The sequence below is a fragment of the Saccopteryx leptura genome, chromosome 6, assembly GCF_036850995.1.
Source record: "Saccopteryx leptura isolate mSacLep1 chromosome 6, mSacLep1_pri_phased_curated, whole genome shotgun sequence".
Classification (NCBI taxonomy): domain Eukaryota; kingdom Metazoa; phylum Chordata; class Mammalia; order Chiroptera; family Emballonuridae; genus Saccopteryx; species Saccopteryx leptura.
Genome location: NC_089508.1, coordinates 34,241,312 through 34,262,340, shown reverse-complemented (window position 1 = coordinate 34,262,340; position 21,029 = coordinate 34,241,312). Strand labels below are relative to the sequence as shown.

Here is a 21,029-nt window from a genome sequence, read left to right as displayed (position 1 = left end):
TTTTTTTTTTTTTTTCTGAAGCTGGAAACGGGAGAGACAGTCAGACAGACTCCCGCATGCGCCCGACCGGGATCCCCCAGCACGCCCACCAGGGGCGAAGCTCTGCCCACCAGGGGGCGATGCTCTGCCCCTCCGGGGGGTCGCTCTGTCGCGACCAGAGCCACTCTAGCGCCTGAGGCAGAGGCCAAGGAGCCATCCCCAGCGCCCGGGCCATCTTTGCTCCAATGGAGCCTCGGCTGCGGGAGGGGAAGAGAGAGGCAGAGAGGAAGGAGAGGGGAAGGGGTGGAGAAGCAGATGGGCGCTTCTCCTGTGTGCCCTGGCCGAGAATCGAACCCGGGTCCCCCGCACGCCAGGCCGACGCTCTACCGCTGAGCCAACCGGCCAGGGCTGCGAATTGATTTTTTAATGTACTAGGTGACAGTGAGTTTACACACTCTTGTAAGTTTGTTTTCAGTAATGCAACATCAATGCATAGAATACTACCTAGTACATAGTAGGTGCTTAATAACTAATGTAGAGATGGATAAATGTGCTTTAAAGTATCTGCTAAAGTATATCTCAGCTATACTTTATGTTGATATTTTCTTTATCCTTAAATAAAGATGCTACTATACTTCCAACTATATCATTATGATATGGAAATAATGTTTCTTCTCAAGAGACCTCAAAATCATACCAGATAGATTAAATCTGGAAAACAAAAGATAGATTCAGGATAATGCTAGCTTGACAATTTTTAGCTGTGTATTTAAATGAAAGTAATTAACTCTCAAATTTAGGAATTTAAGAATTTCCTTTTCTCCTGCCTGCTGATCCTCTATTTTTAAAGCATGTTTTATTGAAAAGCATTTTGGTAATATTAGTTTCTCTTTAAAATTTCTGCTATTGTTAAATATTGCATTATGCTGGGATTCAATAGGCCAGTAGAATACATTAATCTTAGAAGTTCTTTATTCTGTATTGTTATAAGGGGTTGCCTAACTAATTTATATTCATCTTAAAAATTTATAACATCAACTGGCATCTAACACATAATTGTTACATATTAGCTGTTTTGGCCATCCTCAACCTAAAATTGCCCCAGAGCTACAATCTTACTTAAGAATATCACTCTACTTGTAATGAAATATTGAAATATCAACCTTTCCCTTTATTACTCTGTAATTTACTTTTTATTTCATTTGAATTTTTTATTTATTAGAATACTTTCTTTTGCAAACTTCATTTTTGTATTGCCTCCCAAGTATTGTGATCTGCTATATTTATTAAAAAAACAGGCTTAGAAATTGGTTAAATCACATATTTTACTCCCACGTTTTAACCTAAATCATACCTTTACCATCACAGAAAAATAACTAATTACCTATTTTGATTTACCTTTAGAAAATGTAATTTTTCTGTCTACTTCATTAGCTTTTCCAGGTTTAAACACATTTGTCCTAAGAAAGCCCTATCTTAAAACTTGATTAAAGCCTATCACTTCATTAATACTTTTTAAAACAGTTAATTTATATTGAATATATGGAATCTAGAGTTTTTCCTATATCTAATACATGGGAAAGTTGACTAGTAAATTCTTGAGTCCCTTTTAATTATGCCATAAAATTATAAAGCTAAGGAAGATACAAAATGATCTCAGGTTTCCAGGAGCTAATTATTTCAAGAGTAAAAAAAGGAAAAAAAAAACACCCAGATTTCTTACCCTATGAAAATCTGAAGTGTAATAACAGCAATCTAAGACTTCCTTTTGAAATATAGGTCATTAGGTGAGATAAGGCTTTTATCAAATACTTCTAAATTATAAGAGATAAGAGACACCAGCTAATATAAAAGTTTCCCAGATGTTCTGGTCCTCTGCTTTTATTGAGTAGTCCCCAAGAACTTAGTCTTGATACCTTAAAAATGTTTGGGGAATTACAAAGTATGTTTTATAGAAAAGATGGTTTATAATTATTTTGAAGTTAATTTTACTTCTCTGCATTCCTTCTTTTTGGCTAATTTCACTCAGTCTGCTATTTAATCTTTAATTACAGGCCACAAAAGAAGTAATAGAACGGGAAGCACCAGGGATGGCCCTGGCAATGCTGATGGGATCACTTAATGTTACACCTCTGGGCATGCTCTCTAGGTAAGAAAGTAACCAGTGTGTTACAAATAAAATTAACTCCATGCAACTAGTCACTACAACAGACTGATACACCCAAAAAAGTTGAGTTCTAACACTTAAGTTTGCCCCATTTGTTCCCCAGAATTAAAAGTCTTAGTATCCTGTCCCATTAAATCTTAGCCATTTGTTTCTTTTAAGTTATTTTTTCTATATTATATTTAAAGCTTTAGAAAATATTATATTACTTCTTAAAGTTGTCAATCTTAACCCAGAGGAGAGTCCAGTTTATTTAAATGTAAAATTATTTTTTGTATCTAGCATTCATTAGTTGTCATCAAATACTAATTTAATAAAACTCAACAATAGAGTTTTTTAAAAGACGTTCTCACAAGTTAGGAACTTTTATTCCAATTTGTAATTAGACATATTGACATGTCATGAAGAAAAGCACAATTAATATACTGATAGTATATTATTGTAGTAGTAGTAGTAGTATATTTAAAACTATATCTTTGTTGTCATAGATGTTGACATCCATTCTCAGTCTGATGGCTTAGTTATTTATTTGTTATTATTTTAGTAACTCTTACATTAAAATCCCCTTTAATAGGGATAGCATGTATTATTTAAAAGCAGAAATATCAACTTACTGAGAATCTGTTGATTTAATCATTTGACTAACTACACATTTGATCTCAAAGCAACCTAAAAATACATAGCAACTTTGTAATTTAAGTTTTTTGCAATTATTTTTATAACCATTTATTGATCCTATGTGCAATATTAATACAGAAATAAATATATTCATTTAATGCAAGGAATATGAGTTATAATGCCCTTTCTGTTACTTGGACTAAGTTTAATGGCAGCCACTTGAGTCATAGCTACAAGGAAATGTGAATAGGTCATTAGATACTATATTCCCTTTGCTGTCACATGTACTATATTATAATATTTTATTTTAGTAAGGAGCAAAAATAGAATTAAAGTACAGTGAGAGAGCTTTTAAATTTAAAAGTACATGCTGGTCTTTAAGGAACTTCTACTAATTTTTTTTTGTTTTTTTTAACCCTTATTTATATTACCTACACAAATGAGGTCAAGGGTCACATTTTATTCCTTTTCTCTATGGAATTAAGTGTACTGATCTTTGAACATAGAAGAACTCTTTCTTGGCATACAAGGAATATAGTCAAGAAAGAATTAAACTTCATTCTTGTTAATTCTTTTATAATAAAAATTTAATTTAGCAAACACAGTAACACTATATTTGCCATGTTAACCATTAAGGATACTAAGAATGGAAAAAGAAATAAGGCCTGGTCTTATTCCACAATTAACCTTTAGAACTTGTTCTTTGCAACTGTTAAATGGACTATAGCTTCCTTGATCCAGTATAGATATATTACTTTTTGTCTTATTGAAAGATTTTTTTATGGATTAATTCCTCTTCTACTTTTCAAGTCCACATAATTACTGAGTATTGGAAAGCTGAGTAAGTGGAAAATTAATCAGCAGGAGTTGATTCTAAGTACTTTATATAAGCTCATCATCTTTATACTAAAGGCTTTAAAAATTAAAACATAATACAGCAGGGTAACAGATTCTTCTGACTTTTCTTTCTGTTCATTGTTGACTTCCATTGCTGACTTAACTGAGAGTTTTCACAGATTTGAAACATAATAGTCTACATGAGTTATAGAAAAAGGAATCATAGAATATTTATTTTTTTGTGTTTTTTAAAGCCTTTCTTAAAATTTCCATTTTTAAAATAGCCATGATTAGATCAATGCTTCCTTTTTATAGCATTTTTACCTTGTATATACTTTGGCCTTTGTACTTGCTTCTATTATAATACATGCTATATTGTAATTATTTACTTACATGCCTATACTACCTAATTTGTATAAAATCCTTAAGAACAAGAGCTTTATCATATTCATTTTTACATCCTCAACCCCTAAAATAACTTTTAACATATACTAAGTACTCAAAAAATTGTTATTGTTATGGTTGCTATTGAGAAATCAATATTTCACTCTAGTTTTTAATAGAACTTTTTCAAGGTAAAGTAATATATCAAGTCAATGCCTTGCATTCCTGTTTTTATCTCTAGAGAGCAGAATTAAATAAAGAGAACTTTTAAAATCACTAAATCTTTTTCAATTCATTTTTATCTACTTGATTACTTAATATACTGTAGTTTTTCTGTACAAGTAAATTGTAAGATAGTATCAAGTAATGGTTAAGAGCATCATCTCTGAAGGCCCGTGGTTGGCTTAGGCTCTGTTCTGGCTCTGTTACTTATAGCTACTGAACATCTTTTTTGTTGTCTTATCTGTATAATGAGGATGTTAATAGTATCAGTCTTCTTGGAATAAGTGAGGAGTCCATTTAAAGTGCTTAGAACAATTGATTTATAATAATTCTTATTTGTGTTAAGTGTTATCATTGAGTTTTATTGTTTGAGAGTTCCAGTTCTTAGACAAATCTGCTGAAAACACCTTCCAATAGATTTCCTTCATCTGAAGACACCTTTATTTTGCCTTCATTCCTGAAGGGTATTTTCACTAGATATAGATTTCTAGATTGACCGGTTTTTGTTTTGTTTTTTATTTCTTTCACCATGTTAAAATAAAAACTGTTATACCACTATTTTCTAGCTTAAGGATTTCTACCAGAACTTCAGTGATTCAGGGAAAGCAATGCTAATAAAGAAATTTAGAGCTGTAAATGCTTAGATTTAAGAAGGAAGATCTCAAAACAACACCTAACAGTACAACTTAAGGAACTGGAAAAGAGAAAAACAAAGGAAACTCAAATCTAACAGGAGGAAGAAAATAATAGAAATTAAAGCACAAATAAATAAAAGAGATACAATATAGATAAAATTAGCTAAACCAAATATTGGTTCTTCAAAAACATCAACAAATTGACAGACTTTCAACAAATTGACAAACTTCGCTATATTGATTAAGAAAAAAAGAAATATAACTAAGATTACTATACTCAGAAGTGAACATAGGGACATTACTACCATTTCTGCAGAACTAAAAATTACTATAAAAGAACACTTTGAACAGTATTATATTTTTATATGGCAGTAAATTGGATAACTTAGATGAAATATACAAATTTCTACAAACACAAAGCCTAATAGATTGAATCACAAAGAAGTAGAAAATCCAAATAGATCTATAACTAGTAAGGAGATTGAACCAGTAATCAAAAGCCTACCTACAAATATAATAGCTGTATCAAATGGCTTCATTAAATAATTCCACCAAACATTAGAAAGTGGACACCAGTCCTTCTCAGACTCTTCCCAAAAATTGAAGAGAAAGGAACACTTCTTAACTAATTTAATGAACCCAGCACTACCGATACCAAAACAGACAAAGGAAAAAAAAATACAAGAAAACCATGAAATGGATGCTAAAATATTCAACAATACACTAGCAAACCAAAATTGAACAGCATGTTAGAAGAATTATGCACCATGATCAAGTCGAATTTATTTCTAGAATGCAAGGATAATTCATCATACTGGAAGACAATTAGTGTAATATACCATAGTAACAAAATAAAGGATAAAAAAACCACTTTGAAAATCGCAATTAATACAGAAAAATAATTTGACAAACATTCAGCATGCATTGATGTTAATAACACTTAATGAACTGTAAATAGAAGGAAACTATCTTAATATAATAAAGGCAAGGCCTTGAATTAGGAGAAAAAAAACTCACACACACAGCTGATATCATACTCAATGGTGAAAGACTGAAAGCTCTTCCTCTAGAGCAGGAATAAGACCAGGATGCTCATTTTTGCCTCTTTTATTAAAAATACTATTGGAAGTCGTAGCCAGGGCATTAGGCAATTGGGAAGGAAGAAATAAATCTGCCTCTGTTTTTATTTAATTTTTATTTTAATGTATTGTGTTGAAATGGTTTCAAGTATCACACTCAAAATAACACCCTCTACACACTGCATCATGCTCCCTCATGCCAATGCAAAGTCTCTTTCCAATTTTCTCTCTGTTTGACAAGTTCTTCTATGTAGAAAACCCTAAAGATTACAGACACACACATATACAAACTTATTAGATATTCTATTAACAATAGCATTAAAAATAATAAAATTTGTAGTTACTAACTTGATCAAGGAGGTAAAAAACTTGTACACTGAAAGTTATAAAATATTGTGTAAAGAAGTTAAAAGACCTAAATTCTACCACTAACATCTTATTGTAGTAGCTTTATCACTTATCTATCAGTCGTTCATCCAAAAGACATTAAAAAAAAAAAATGCCAACATCAGGCCTTGTCAGAATAGGTAGCAGTACTATTCGTGGGAGTGTAAATTGGTATAGACCCTATGGAAAACAATTTGTTTTTAAATAGCAATGCTGCATATCTGCTTATTCCTATGAGTCAAGCTATATACTTTAAAACAGTGCTTTCACTTTTTTGATCATGAGCAACAGTAAGAAGTATACTTGACATTGTAATCCAGTACTCATACATAAATGTATGTGTATTTCTCTATGTATGTAGGTATGTATATATACATATGTATAAACATATGCCCACAGATGTATGCTGAAGGTACAAAATTTTGGGAAAATAATATTTATCCTTACAAGAAAGGCATTCTGATATTTTCTGTTCTTTTCTTTTTTTGGATGCTACTTATTACTATTTAAGTCAGTTTGCTACCCTATTCATTGATTTTGACCTGCAAATTGAAGAACATTGCCTTAGAGAAAGCTTTGCACACATGTATCAAGAGAAATGTAAAAGAATGTGACTAGATGTATTTTTTTGTAATAGCAAGAAAAGGAAAAAAATATCCATCAACAGAAGACCTGATAATAAATTATGGTATAGTTGTACAATAGAGGCCCTGGTCGGCTGGCTCAGTGGTAGAGTGTCGGCCTGGCGTGCAGAAGTCCCGGGTCCGATTCCCAGCCAGGACACACAGGAGAAGCACCCATCTGCTTCTCCACCCCTCCCCCTCTCCTCCCTCTCTGTCTCTCTCTTCCCCTCCCGCAGCCGAGGCTCCATTGGAGCAAATATGGCCCGGGTGCTGGGGATGGCTCCTTGGCCTCTGCCCCAGGCGCTAAAGTGGCTCTGGTCGCAGCAGAGCGATGCCCCAGAGGGGCAGAGCATCGCCCCCTGGTGGGCAGAGCGTCGCCCCCTGGTGGGCGTGCCGGGTGGATCCCGGTCAGGCGCATGCAGGAGTCTGTCTGTCTCTCCCCGTTTCTAGCTTCAGAAAAATACAAAAAAAAAAAAAAGAATATTTTATAGCAGTGAAAATGAACAATAGCTATGTACATCAGCTTGGAGGAATCTCACAAACCCAATGTTAAGTGAAAAAACCAAGTCATATAACAATATATGAAATTATGATTACATATGTATTGATTTCAAAAACAGGCTAAACTGAACAATATATTTAGATAAATTGCAAAAGTTTTTAATTAAGTCAACAAAGAACTGATACATGTTCCAACATAGAACCTTGAAAACATTTTGCTATGTGAAAGTTCAAAGCAAGTCACCAAAAGCAACATATGTGATCTCACACAATATGTAAATCTACAGAAACAGAAAGTAGATAAGTGGTTGCCTACAGGGAGGGTTTGGGAGAAAATGTGGACTATGTATCAATATGTAAATTGAAACAAGTACTTTTACCTATTAAATGCAACTTAGATGTTTGTCTTAACATAGTATTTTTACCTTTCTGTGCATTTAAATGCTTAAACATTTTCAAATACAACCTTAAACAATCTTGGATGATGCAGAAGATAATGGGCTTGTTGGAGAGGATGGAACTGGTGTTAGAATGTCAGGTTTGATTCTGCTGCTGGAGTCAGTTTCTTGAAGTAGCATCAAGGGAGGTTTGTACAGAGCTTTTCTATTTCTCATCTTAAGTGACCCTGTAGCATCTCAGGCCTTCTGTAACTGTGCAGTAAGCTTTGGTTAACCTCTCTGTATCAGAATCTTGCTCCTCTGACTTTGCCATTCCTGCTTCTATGAAATGAAAAGCATCAACTAACTCTTTTGTAGAAAATTTTTTTGGTTCCAGAGTCTCTAGGTCTGTGCTTTCTTCCCTAAATGCTGTCATCTCCTGCTCTAGTTTCATAGGGTCTTCACTGGGTAGTTCTTTGCCATGGAAGTCAAGTAGCTCTATGATATCATTTTCACTGATGTCCAACTGCAGTTGATTACCAAAGCCCTTATGGCGCTTCATTCATAAGTACATTTTGTACAGAAGTCGGGTGTCTGTAACTCAGACTTACTGTACTCATGGGTATGGAATTTTTTTGGAAAGGTGATAAAAATGTTCTAAAATTGTGGTGGTGGTTTCATAACTGTGAATATACTGATAAAAAACATTGAATTGTGAACTCTAAATAGGTAAATTGTATAGTATATAAATTATATTTTGATTAAATTATTATAAAAATAAGGTAATTATTTTAAAGTTCTGGAAAATAATTATCCTAGGAGAAAAAGACTTGAGATCAGAGCAATGCACACAACAGTCTTATAAGATATAATAGTGTGTTTCTTAACCTAAATTGTAGGTATACAAGTAAATGTTTTATTGTTATTGTCTGTATTTCATACAGGCATTATAATTTTTTATGAATTAAATACTTTAAAATTTATTTTTAAGGGACACAAAAATTTTTATGTCTGCTTTGATCAAATACAACATAGAACATCAAAATTCTGACATAAAACTGGACTAGGGCCAGTTTTCATCCAGTGTGTCCCATTTTTAAAATATTATTCTTTATGTATTTAAATTTCAAATAAGTACTTTATTTTTCTTTCTTTTTTTTTTTTTTTTTTCATTTTTCTGAAGCTAGAAACAGGGAGAGACAGTCAGACAGACTCCCGCATGCGCCCAACCGGGATCCACCCGGCACACCCACCATGGGGCGATGCTCTGCCCACCAGGGGGCGATGCTCTGCCCATCCTGGGCGTCGCCATGTTGCGACTAGAGCCACTCTAGCGCCTGAGGCAGAGGCCACAGAGCCATCCCCAGCGCCCGGGCCATTTTGCTCCAATGGAGCCTTGGCTGCAGGAGGGGAAGAGAGAGACAGAGAGGAAAGCGCGGCGGAGGGGTGGAGAAGCAAATGGGCACTTCTCCTGTGTGCCCTTGCTGGGAATCGAACCCGGGTCCTCCACATGCTAGGCCGACGCTCTACCGCTGAGCCAACCAGCCAGGGCAAGTACTTTATTTTTCAATGCTCACCCCCCCCAAAATTAAGATTACTCTATAAATCAGAATAGACCTAAAGAACTCTATAACCTGTCTGTTTTTCTTTTTTAATATAATTTATTTTTCATTTATAGTTGACATACAATAATATGTTAGTTTCAGATATACAATTTATTGATTAACTATTTATATACCTTATGAAATTATCACTCTAGTAAGTCATGTACCCATCTGGCACCATACATAGTTTTTACGATATTATTAACTATGTTCCCTATGCTGTACCTTACATCCCCATGACTATTTTTATGACTGGCAATATGTACTTCTTAATCCCTTTGACCTTTTTTTTTATCACCACCGCAGTCTTTCTAATTCACCTCTCATATTGGTACAGTGTTCTCTTAGCTGGCTTCTTAGCTTCCTTTTTTGCACCTTTTAATTTTCACATTTCAGCCCAGAAAAATCTTTTGAAAATGCAAACATCAGTAAGTTATCTGTTTAAAACTTCAGGGGAATCTCATTTTTCTATGGCTAAAGGCTGAACTCTATAAGATTACTTTTCAAGACCTGTATAAGTCGTTACCACTGTCTTTTTAGCAGCATATTCCACTGTCTTAATTTGAGCCATTTTGACAAGACTGTAGACTGGGTGGCTTAGAAACAACTGAAATTTGCTTCTCACAGTTCTGGAGGCCAAGAGTAGCGTACAGTATGCTCAGGTTCTGGTTAGAGCCCTCTTCCAGGTTGTAGACTGTTGACTTCATGTTGTATTTTCACATGGTGAAGGGTAGGGGAGAAAGAGAGAGAGAGAGCACGCTTCCTCAAGTCCCTTTTATAAGGGCACTAATCCCATTCATGAAGGCTTCATCATCACTATGTAATTAGTAATTACCTCCGCAAAGCCTTACCTCCTAATATAATCAAATTGGGTGTTAGGAGTTTAACATATGACTTTTGGGAGGACACAGACATTTATTCCATTCCATCTACCCATTCTCATTTTTATTACTTCACACATCAGGTTTTCCTGCTAGTTTCCTGGTCCTTGGACCATAACATGTCCTCTTCCTGGAATGTTCTTCCCACTCTACTTCTATATACCTGTTCTTCAGGTAGCAATTTAGATTTTGCTTCCTTCTAGAAGCCTTCCCTAACCACTCTCACTTAACCTTCCTCACCAAAGACTAAAGGACTTTTCTATTGTTGCCATAGCTTTTACTGTACCTGTAGCACTTGCTTAACTATCTTAACACTTACTGATATTTTTCTGTAAATCTGTAAACTCCCCTAAAGCCAGACAGTTTACTCACTGGCATGGCCCCATTACCTAACACTGCTTTGCATATGGTAAATACTCAATAAATATTTATTAAGTGAGTGAATGAATTCACTCTGCTAAACATACTTTATATAGTTTGAAGATGTTTTAAAATAACAAAAATAAGTTTAATTATTCCACAGTTAATTGGCAAATAGGTTCAGATTTTTTGTTTTGTTTTTGGTTTTTGTCCATGATAGGTCTTCACTAGATAAGTTATATTGAAATTAGTGACAATTCAATCAATAACTCTGGCTTGTGCACTAGCTAAATTGACCTGATTTTTAAATATATTCTTTATTTAAAAAAGAAACTACTTTTACATTACCATTTAATATTGGATGTATTTGGTTGTTTATACTTCTTCTAATTTTATGTTTGAAGAAGAAAAAATAGAATCTTCTTTCAAAGGAAATAAATATTCTTATTTCTGTTTCCTTTTTAATTTCCAAGATTTATTTTATAGACAAATTCAAAAAAATTATCTCAAACCTTCATTATTATTTTTTTATTTAAATAAATTTTTATTAATGTTAATGGGGTGACATTAATAAATCAGGGTACATATATTCAAAGAAAACATGTCTAGGTTATCTTGTCATTCAATTATGTTGCATACCCATCACCCAAAGTAAGATTGTCCTCCGTCACCTTCTATCTAGTTTTCTTTGTGCCCCTCCCCCTCCCCCTAACCCTCTCCCTCCTTCCCTCCCGCGTCCTCTCTCCCCCCACCCCTGATAACCACCACACTCTTGTCCATGTCTCTTAGTCTCGTTTTTATGTTCCACCAATGTATGGAATCATGTAGTTCTTGTTTTTTTCTGATTTACTTATTTCACTCCGTATAATGTTATCAAGATCCCACCATTTTGTTGTAAATGATCCAAAGTCATCATTTCTTATGGCCGAATAGTATTCCATAGTGTATATGTGCCACATTTTCTTTATCCAGTCTTCTATTGAAGGGCTTTTTGGTTGTTTCCATGTCTTGGCCACTGTGAACAGTGCTGCAATAAACATGGGGCTACATGTGTCTTTACATATCCATGTTTCTGAGGTTTTGGGGTATATACCCAGTAGAGGGATTGCTGGGTCATAAGGTAGTTCTATTTTCAGTTTTTTGAGGAACCACCATACTTTCCTCCATAATGGTTGTACTACTTTACAGTCCCACCAACAGTGGATAAGAGTTCCCTTTTCTCCGCAGCCTCTCCAACATTTGCTATTACCCGTCTTGTTGATAATAGCTAATCTAACAGGGGTGAGGTGGTATCTCATTGTAGTCAAACCTTCATTAAATAATATGTTTGTATTCTAACAATAGTGCTGACAAAATAATAATTTTATCTTCTATATCAGGTATAGAAATATCTAAAAATTAAAACTAAAAGACAAGTCATAGCTGTCAAAGGCAACAGTAATTTATATATACATATAAAAACTGAAGGTAATATACAATCTTTACCTCATGGGGTTCTTATGAGTAATATAAAAATATCTTTAAAGTATGTGACATACAGGCCCTGGCCAGTTGGCTCAGTGGTAGAGTGTCGGCCTGGCGTGCAGAGGTCCCGGGTTCGATTCCCGGCCAGGGCACACAGGAGAAGTGCCCATCTGCTTCTCCACCCCTTCCCCTCTCCTTCCTCTCTGCCTCTCTCTTCCCCTCCCGCAGCCGAGGCTCCATTGGAGCAAAGATGGCCCGGGCGCTGGGGATGGCTCCTTGGCCACTGCCCCAGGCGCTAGAGTGGCTCTGGTCGCAATGGAGCGATGCCCCAGAGGGGCAGAGCATCACCCCCTGGTGGGCAGAGCGTCGCCCCCTGGTGGGCGTGCCGGGTGGATCCCGGTCGGGCTCATGCGGGGAGTCTGTCTGACTGTCTCTCCCCATTTCCAGCTTCAGAAAAATACAAAAAAAAAAAAAAAAGTATGAGACATACAGCAAGCATTAGTTAGATGTTGTTATTTAAAAGTCCTTACAATCTCACTGCAATATCATTAGTAGCAAAAGAATAAGTCACATTCTGCCTTATGCCCCCCCCAAAAAAAAAGAAAAGAAAAAGAAACAATAGAAAAGGAAGTAGCCTAAGACTAGAAAAAAATAAGGTTCTTATGAGGTACAGTGGTACCTTGACACACGATTTTCATTAGTTTCATCACTGAGCTCATGACTCAACTTGCTCGTGTATCAAATCAAATTTCCCCATTTAAAATTAATGGGAGTGCAATTAATCCATTCCAGCCCCCAGAAAGCACACAAATTTTTTTATATGCTTTTAAATAAGAAAATATACTTTATAAATAACAAATACATATATAAATATATAATAAGAGAGAATGTAAAGAAATAAACTGGTTTATGAAGTGTATTTACCTTCAAGGTCAGGTGAAGATGCTGGTGGAGGGGGAGGACACATTAGCATAACAATAGCCCTTCCCAAGCAGGAAGGTAATTAGCAATTTCACAGACAGCTGCCCAGAGCCATTTTTAACAATAAAAGTGAGCAAACTCAAAAAACACAAATTTTACAAACTCATTTGCCCAACGTTCCACCCCTTTTTCTCACTTTGCAATTCATACCACAGGCATTCCTGTGCAAGGAATTAGGTACAGCACACTAACAAATTACAGCACAAGTCGTAGAATTTCAACCAGACCTGCTCCCCCCTCCATCAGGGTCTCTCATATTGTCCAAAAGCGGCATGTTCATCCAACAAGGGAGCTGATGTCCCCTCTGGTCACAGACCATGAGTCAGTTCACGCACATGGGGCCTCAGGCCTCCGCACTCATCCCTGCCGTCCTGGCAGCTCTTAAGATGCTGCCCCAAGGGGAGCACGTGGTAATGGTGGCCAACATTTCCACCTCTGCTCCAGAGAGCATGCTGCCATCCACCCTTATGTCCCATAATTGTAGCAAATCTACCAGGGGCTTAGTAGGTACTCTTTGCTGATGGGTTTTTACCTTCTGGAGTCTTCAGATGGCAACTTCAGTCCCAGTCTCCTCATCCTCAGAAGAGGAGCTGGAAACACCTGTTCCTGCCAACTCAGCCACTCTGCCGGCACGGCTGCAGCTTAGGCTCCTGTGGCTGCCAGCTCTCCACAACTTCCAGGGAAAACTGCAACTCATGAACCTGTAATTCCTTCTCCAGAGACTGCTCCATTTCCAGGTGCAACTTGCAAACCCAGTCAGCCTCCTTCTCCAGTGCTTGCTCCAGTTCCAGGATCTGCATCTTTCTCCCATGGCCATTCCAACTCCTTCCGCTCCTCGGTTTGCAGGTCTCAGGCAGCCTCTTGCACAGAGCTCTCAGTTTCCTCTTGCAAGGCTGTAAAAATCAGCCAGCCCATGGTCCCCAAAATGACCGCCATGGGGAACCATAACAACAACCACTCCTCTACCCCACCTCTCAAGGGTGGTGGCAGCTCCATACCTATCTGATCCAAATCCTGCCTCAAACTATGCCAAATGTATGGCCAGTAGTTGTGGCTGTCATGACCATACACATGCAGGTTCCCATTAGATTCGGGCAGATGGTAAAGAAACAGTGGAGGCCCTGGCCGGTTGGCTCAGCGGTAGAGCGTCAGCCTAGCGTGCGGAGGACCCGGGTTCGATTCCCGGCCAGGGCACACAGGATAAGCGCCCATTTGCTTCTCCACACCTCTGCCGTGCTTTCCTCTCTGTCTCTCTCTTCCCCTCCCGCAGCCAAGGCTCCATTGGAGCAAAGATGGCCCGGGCGCTGGGGATGGCTCCTTGGCCTCTGCTCTGGTCGCAACATGGCGACGCCCAGGATGGGCAGAGCATCGCCCCCTGGTGGGCAGAGCATTGCCCCATGGTGGGCGTGCCGGGTGGATCCCGGTTGGGCGCATGCGGGAGTCTGTCTGACTGTCTCTCCCTGTTTCCAGCTTCAGAAAAATGAAAAAAAAAAAAAAAGAAAGAAACAGTGGAGCTAAAAAATGGTGGGCCATTCCTTTATTCAAGACTCGTACCAGCCAATGAGTAAATACACACAGGGCTCCCAAAGCCACTTACACATTCTCCAGTTCCACAACCAGGAGAATCTTCTCTGGTTTTTCCTAGAATCAAAGGCCCCCACCAGTCTCAGTCACCTCTGGTTCCCCATCTGGACACCTTCTCCCTTCTGCTCTCTGCACAAACTGGCTTCTCCTTCAGCACCTGCCATCTTGGCTTCTCTCTCTTTCGCTGCCATCTTGGTTCCTCATTCAGCACTCTACATCCTCTCTGCTCTACTCTGCCATCATGGCTTCTTCCCTTCCTCCTTCTTGTCTCCTTTTAAAAACTTTTCTGGCAACAAAATCTCTCCTCCAGCAAACATTACCATAACAATTCCCTTCCAAAGCAGGAAGGTAATCTGCAATTTTCAATCAACTGCCCTGCTCTGAGGGCAAGCACACACGTGGCTGCCCAGTGCCATTTTTAACAATAAAAGTGAGCAAACTCAAAAAACACAAATTTTACACTCATTTGCCCAACACTCGTGATTCAAATATCCACTCGTGACTTAAAGCAGAAAATCCCACAAGTGACTGCTCATCTCAAATTGCTCGTGATTTAAAGTGCTCATGTGTCAAGGTACCACTGTACTGAAACACATACATCATAGAAAATGAACTAAAAATTTAACTTATATTTAGTGTTTTCTCTTACCAGACATTATTTTCTTTATATCTTGCATTATTCCCTTTCAGTTTATTTTAGACTATTATTCCTGAATTAGTACTTGAAAATATTAAACAGAATCTGTCCGTGGTTCTCAATTTCTTCAGAATATATGCTAGCTCTTTATAATTAATACATGACTCCCAGTGTCTAATTCTTATGTAATTTGATTTTATTAATCCTTACACAACTCATATTTTGAAAACTAAGCATCAAAGAGGTTCTGTAACTAAGCCAAGATTATAACTGATAGGAAATGGTACTCTCAAAATACAAGGACAATCTAGTATAGTAGTTCTGAAGCTTAACCATGGACTAAAATGAACTAGTGTTTGGTAAGAAACTAAGTGCTGGATTTCACACCCATTTTTTCTGAGTAGATGAAGAACAGTGAGAAGAGGAGAGGGACAGTTTGGGGGATTTTTACATTGCTAACAGAATACTGAATGTTGCATATGTTGCTGATACAGAGAGCACACTTTGGAAACTACTAAGTTATTAGACTGCAGCATTTTCACATTAATCTTCTTAGTACAGTGTGCTTTTACTAGATGAGAGATTTAATATACCCAAAATGCACTTGATGCTTTTTTTGCCTCTGTACTTTTACTTGTTTTTCCCTTCTACCTAAATGGTCCTCTCTTTTGTTTGCCTTTATTCACCCTTTTATAACTGTTGAAATATTTTCCTTTATAAAATCACTCAAATGTTACCTCTTACATAAAGACTTGCCTTAAACTCTCAAATAGAAGTTTACTCTTTATATTTTGAATTCATGATATTTTATGCTAATTTGTGTCATTTTGTATTGTCTTGTAATTCTTTGTTTACATCTTTAATGTTCTGTATTAAATTTATAAACTGCAAGGAACTGGTTTGCATTTATTCCATAATACTTAATGCAGATCTTTAGTTGTTTAATAAGTGCTGAAATATGCTAAAACTATGGTACTTACGGGGTTTTTGAAATTATTAAATGAGACAGTGTTAATAAAATACTGTATTAACCCTTTGAGTAGTGAGTTTTTTTCCTGCTCACTGACCCCCCCAGGAGTGAGTTTTTTTCAAAAAATGAAATTTGTTCCAGTTACAGTTTTATTAACTTAAAATCATGTTTGTTTGATAACCAATTTATAGAAACAAAATGAACATACATTTGCCTTTTTTTAATGTAGCCTTACACATTTTTTTTTTGTATTTTTCCAAAGTTAGAAGCGGGGAGGCAGTCAGACACACTGCTACATGCACCAACCAGGATCCACCCAACATGCCCACCAGGGGGCAATGCTCTGCCCATCTGGAGCATTGCTCTGTTGCTGCTGGAGCCATTCTAGTGGCTCTGAGGCAGAGGCCACGGAGCAGTCCTCAGCGCCCGGGCCAGCTTTGCTCCAGTGGAGCCTTGGCTGCGGGAAGGGAAAAGAGAGAGAGGAAGGAGAGAGGGAAGGGTGGAGAAGCAGATGGGCGCTTCTCCTGTGTGCCCTGGCCAGGAATCAAACCCGGGACTTCCACATGATGGGCTGTCGTTCTACTGCTGAGCCAACTGGCCAGGGCCCACATTTTTAAAATAAAAATTTTTGTATGATTGTACTCTAGATGGTTAAGGGGCACAAGAACGTACATAAATGTCCATACTACTCAAAGGGTTAACTAAAAAGGAATATATAAAGGTAAAGTAAAGTACTCTTTGCAATGACTCTGAACATTGTATAGATGCAAAAGTACATCTCAAGGTTAATTTTTAACCGTTAAAATCTGATTTAATTTTTGGACAAAAAAAGTTCAAATATATTGAGGGAAAATATTTATATCTCCTTGATAACAGCTCAGATGTCTCACTTAGCTCTTGAGTGCCTTATGTGTTAAACTTTTGAACATAAATATTATTATGCTAGGCATTTTTAACACACTGTCTTGTTGCAGTCTTACAACTGTATGAGATATGAAGAACCTGAAGTTAGGGAAAGAAGATCATCATAATTTCTTTAAAGTGGGTTTAATTTATTCTGGTTCCATGCTCAGTGAATGTTACCCATCTACCACATTAACCATTATTGTAAAAAACTTCAGCCAGATTTCCCAATTTGTATAGCAATTGGTGAATCTCTAGCCCCAACAGTTTTATTCTAAAACTGTTGTTCACATGTAAAATACAGTGATTGGTCTTTGTTGTTGAATGTATTAACCTTTCATTGCTATTTAGTATTCATCCATTTTCTCTTTCCTTTTAGGCCTGTATGTGGAATTAGAGGGAAAACTCTCATAATTAACTTGCCAGGTAGCAAGAAAGGATCTCAGGTAAGAAACTTTGAGAATTATATGATTTAGTATACAATGTTTTGGCTATCTGTGAGAGCCCACGAAAAAGTTGGAGCACTCCATAAGATACCCTCACTTCTGATACTAGTTGCAATTCAGTGCACTTCCAAAACCACTCTTGTTTCAATAATTCGATAAAACGATTCACAGAATTTACTGAAAGATGGTATACTCATGGTTATGGATTATTGTAGGGAAAGGATACATAGTAAAATCAATCAAGGGAAGAAGTACTTTAAAGTAGAGGAGAGTTACCAAATGGGAGCTTATGTTATTCTGTTCCTGTGGAGTCATGAATGCATTAATCTCCTGGCATCAGTGTGTAACATCATAGAGAGTATTGCCAATCAGGGAAGCTCCAATCTTTTGGTGTCCAAGGTTTTTACTGGGGCTCATCACATACTGCTCATTTGGCTGACCATTAGTCCCTTGCCCTGCCCGCAGGTATGGCTGACACCTTTAATATCTATCACTTTCCAGAGACAAAACCGATAGATACCACATTGTCCCAAACCCCCATAATACTAAATCACACTGTTAGACTGTGATGGTCCAAGACTGCAGGGCAAAGACACTCCTATTACTTCTCTGTTTCTGAGGTCAAAAACCAGATTCTCTTTGAATAAGGTTAATTCTTTTTTTTTTTTTTTTTTGTGACAGACACAGAGAGAGAGACAGATAGGGACAGACAGACAGGGAGAGAGACGAGAAGCATCAGTTCTTTGTTGCAGCACCTTAGTTGTTCATTGGTTGCTTTCTCATATGTGCCTTAACTGGGAGTGCTACAGCAGACTGAGTGACCCCTTGCTCAAGCTAGTGAGCCTTGCTCAAACCAGATGAGCCCACGCTCAAGCTAGCGACCTCAGGGTCTCGAACCTGGGTCCTTCATGTCCCAGTCCAGCGCTCTATCCACTGCACCACCGCCTGGTCAGGCATAGGTTAATTCCTTATTAGACAAGAAGCTACACCTTGGCCTTTAGCCAAGGCTATCTTATAGCAAAATAATTGTATGTGTCTCGCATTTTTATTATAGATACAAAAATAGTACAAGTGTGGCTATGCCTAAAATTTAGAGAAGCCAGTGTGGGATTAGGACAGTTTTAGAGAAACAGCTAATCCATCCTCTCTAGCCATTTTCATATTTTTGTACTAATTTACTGATTTTCCACCTTGATCTATTTATAGTCTATGATACATTCATGTAAAACTATTGGCTCTCTTGTTCAGGCTAGTCATGTTCCATTGGTATTACATTTTGAGTAGACTTGAACTCACTTTCCTAGCCCATGTAACCATCAATATCAGTTTTATAATTGTACTAAACTGCCAATATTATAACATATTACAGTATAGAAGTAGATGTAATATGAAAAATAAGTCAGAAGATACTGGCACATAACTGAATTCCTACATGCACATTAAAGTTAGGCTGGTATCATCATATCATATGACAAAAATACCTCCCAGAATGACACTACTCAGGTTTAAAGTTCTTCATGTTCCAAAAACAGTAGTCTCAACAACACATATGGCTTTTCCCTTTCTGGCAACTGTTAGAACAGAGCTAAGAAGCAATATCATCTCTTGTTCTAAACTTCTTTTGATGCACAATATAATATTGAATATACCTTGTTGCATAAGCCATTTATTCATTCATTTACCTTTAGCTACCATTTCTTCTCACTGGTTATACCCAAACTTTTCCTTTGAAAAATCTTTGAATGAAACACTTGGTTTGACCACTCTGCAATCCAGATTACCATTAGTAATACTTGTTTAGCAAGTGCCTCCCACCCAGTTCATTTCCATGTATGTAAGGTAGGATTATTTACATACAGAAGTAGTAAGCACTCACAGTTGCAGCCCTGGTCCTAGGACCATTGCATCTGGTAGGGAAAAAAAAATCAAGGTGACATAGGGGAAAAAAAGTATAATCTTAAAGTAAAAAGTCTGTCATAACAGCATCCTCCCCTAACCCTCTCTTCCCCAGAACATTAGAGGAATCTGTCTGGTGGGGACTGTCCCTTGCTCCCTCATGTTGAGTGCAATCACACACCAATGAAGGTGTGTAAGCCAGCCCTTCAAGTCTTTATCTCCTCCCCTTTGAGACAATAAATGTTCCAATTTTCTGTCAAATCATTGCTCTGTAGGTGAAAGTGTATTTCTTGGTATGATGGTCATTGATGTAATGTCTTCTGTTCTGGTCCTTTATACTATGCTGAGAAATTGTACCTACCACTGGGTAAGCAAAGCCCAGTCTAGAGCAAGTGTCTATTCCTGTTAGGACTGATTTGTAGCCTCCAGGGATTATTGTCATCAGGCAGACTTGCCAGCAATGTGCAGGACTTTCCCCCATGGAATCTGCTGCATGGCCTTCTGCCATCTCTGTCTCTCTTGTTAGCTGACAGAACAGTTCTTTTTGACATTTTATGTCTCAGAGGTACAAGAGGAATGTATCTACATCATCTCATCTCTGCCTCCCCCTAATGTTCACTCTTATGGGCCCAGGTGGCCATATCAAGAAGCACACTGATATCTGCTCACCAGTCCCAATCAGTTTTCAATTCTGGAAGGAGGTTCTTTTGATGGACATTAACATATCCTACTTTAATATACCCCTTGCTTTCCCAGAGATATTTCTATAGGGCCATGTCCCATATAAGAATCCCTTTAGTAGAACGGTTTTCCATTGTCCTTCTGCTGGACCATATGGCCAGGCCATTAGACACTTTCCATGAGTCAATAAAAACCCCAACATAGGGCCAAACATCACGCATTTCAGCCCATCGAGCTGATATGTTTTTACCTTCTTCAATCAGAATGGCGGCCTTCCAAACAGGATGTCTCCCTTCACCTTGGAATTGCCATCCATAAACCAAGCAGCTCTTTGTTGATCAATAGAAAGCTGTTTATAGGGCACCGCCCAAGTGGCCCAAGTGGCCATAGGATCCAGCAGCTCCTCAGGTGGTTCCGAAGTCGGCCCTAGGTGAAAAGAGGCTACCTGCTCGTGAGTACCTCCTTGCATTCTCCTGGTAGCATGATCCTGTATCCACCATTTCCATTTTATTATGGAACTCGCCTGGACATTGCCTTCCCCATTAGAGCATTTCTCTAACATTGCCTAAGACATTATGGATATTTCACATTTTGAGATTATATTATGTTCTTTAGTAATAAAGGAATTCTCAATTAAATTTCAGTAACAAGCTAGTAATTGTCTTCTCAAATAAAAATTTTCTGGTCCAGAATTCCAGCAGTTGTTGCTAGGTGGCACTCACAGGATTTTGCCGTAAGTCCGAGTTTATATTCCACACAAGGCTATTGTAGAGCAAATTAATAACCTGTGTGGGTTCAAACAATCTTATTGATTCC

General features: G+C 37.5%; 1 protein-coding gene across 8 annotated transcripts in view; it reads left to right on the top strand.

Moving 5' to 3' along the window:
• Positions 1 to 21,029, top strand: part of GPHN (gephyrin) — a 509,895-nt gene that overhangs the window by 251,996 nt on the left and 236,870 nt on the right. For all 8 annotated transcript variants that reach the window (XM_066388097.1, XM_066388096.1, XM_066388095.1 and 5 more), the window contains 2 exons: positions 2,034 to 2,128; positions 17,570 to 17,636. In XM_066388097.1, the coding sequence (XP_066244194.1) occupies positions 2,034 to 2,128; positions 17,570 to 17,636 (162 nt within the window). The remainder of the gene's footprint in view (positions 1 to 2,033; positions 2,129 to 17,569; positions 17,637 to 21,029) is intronic.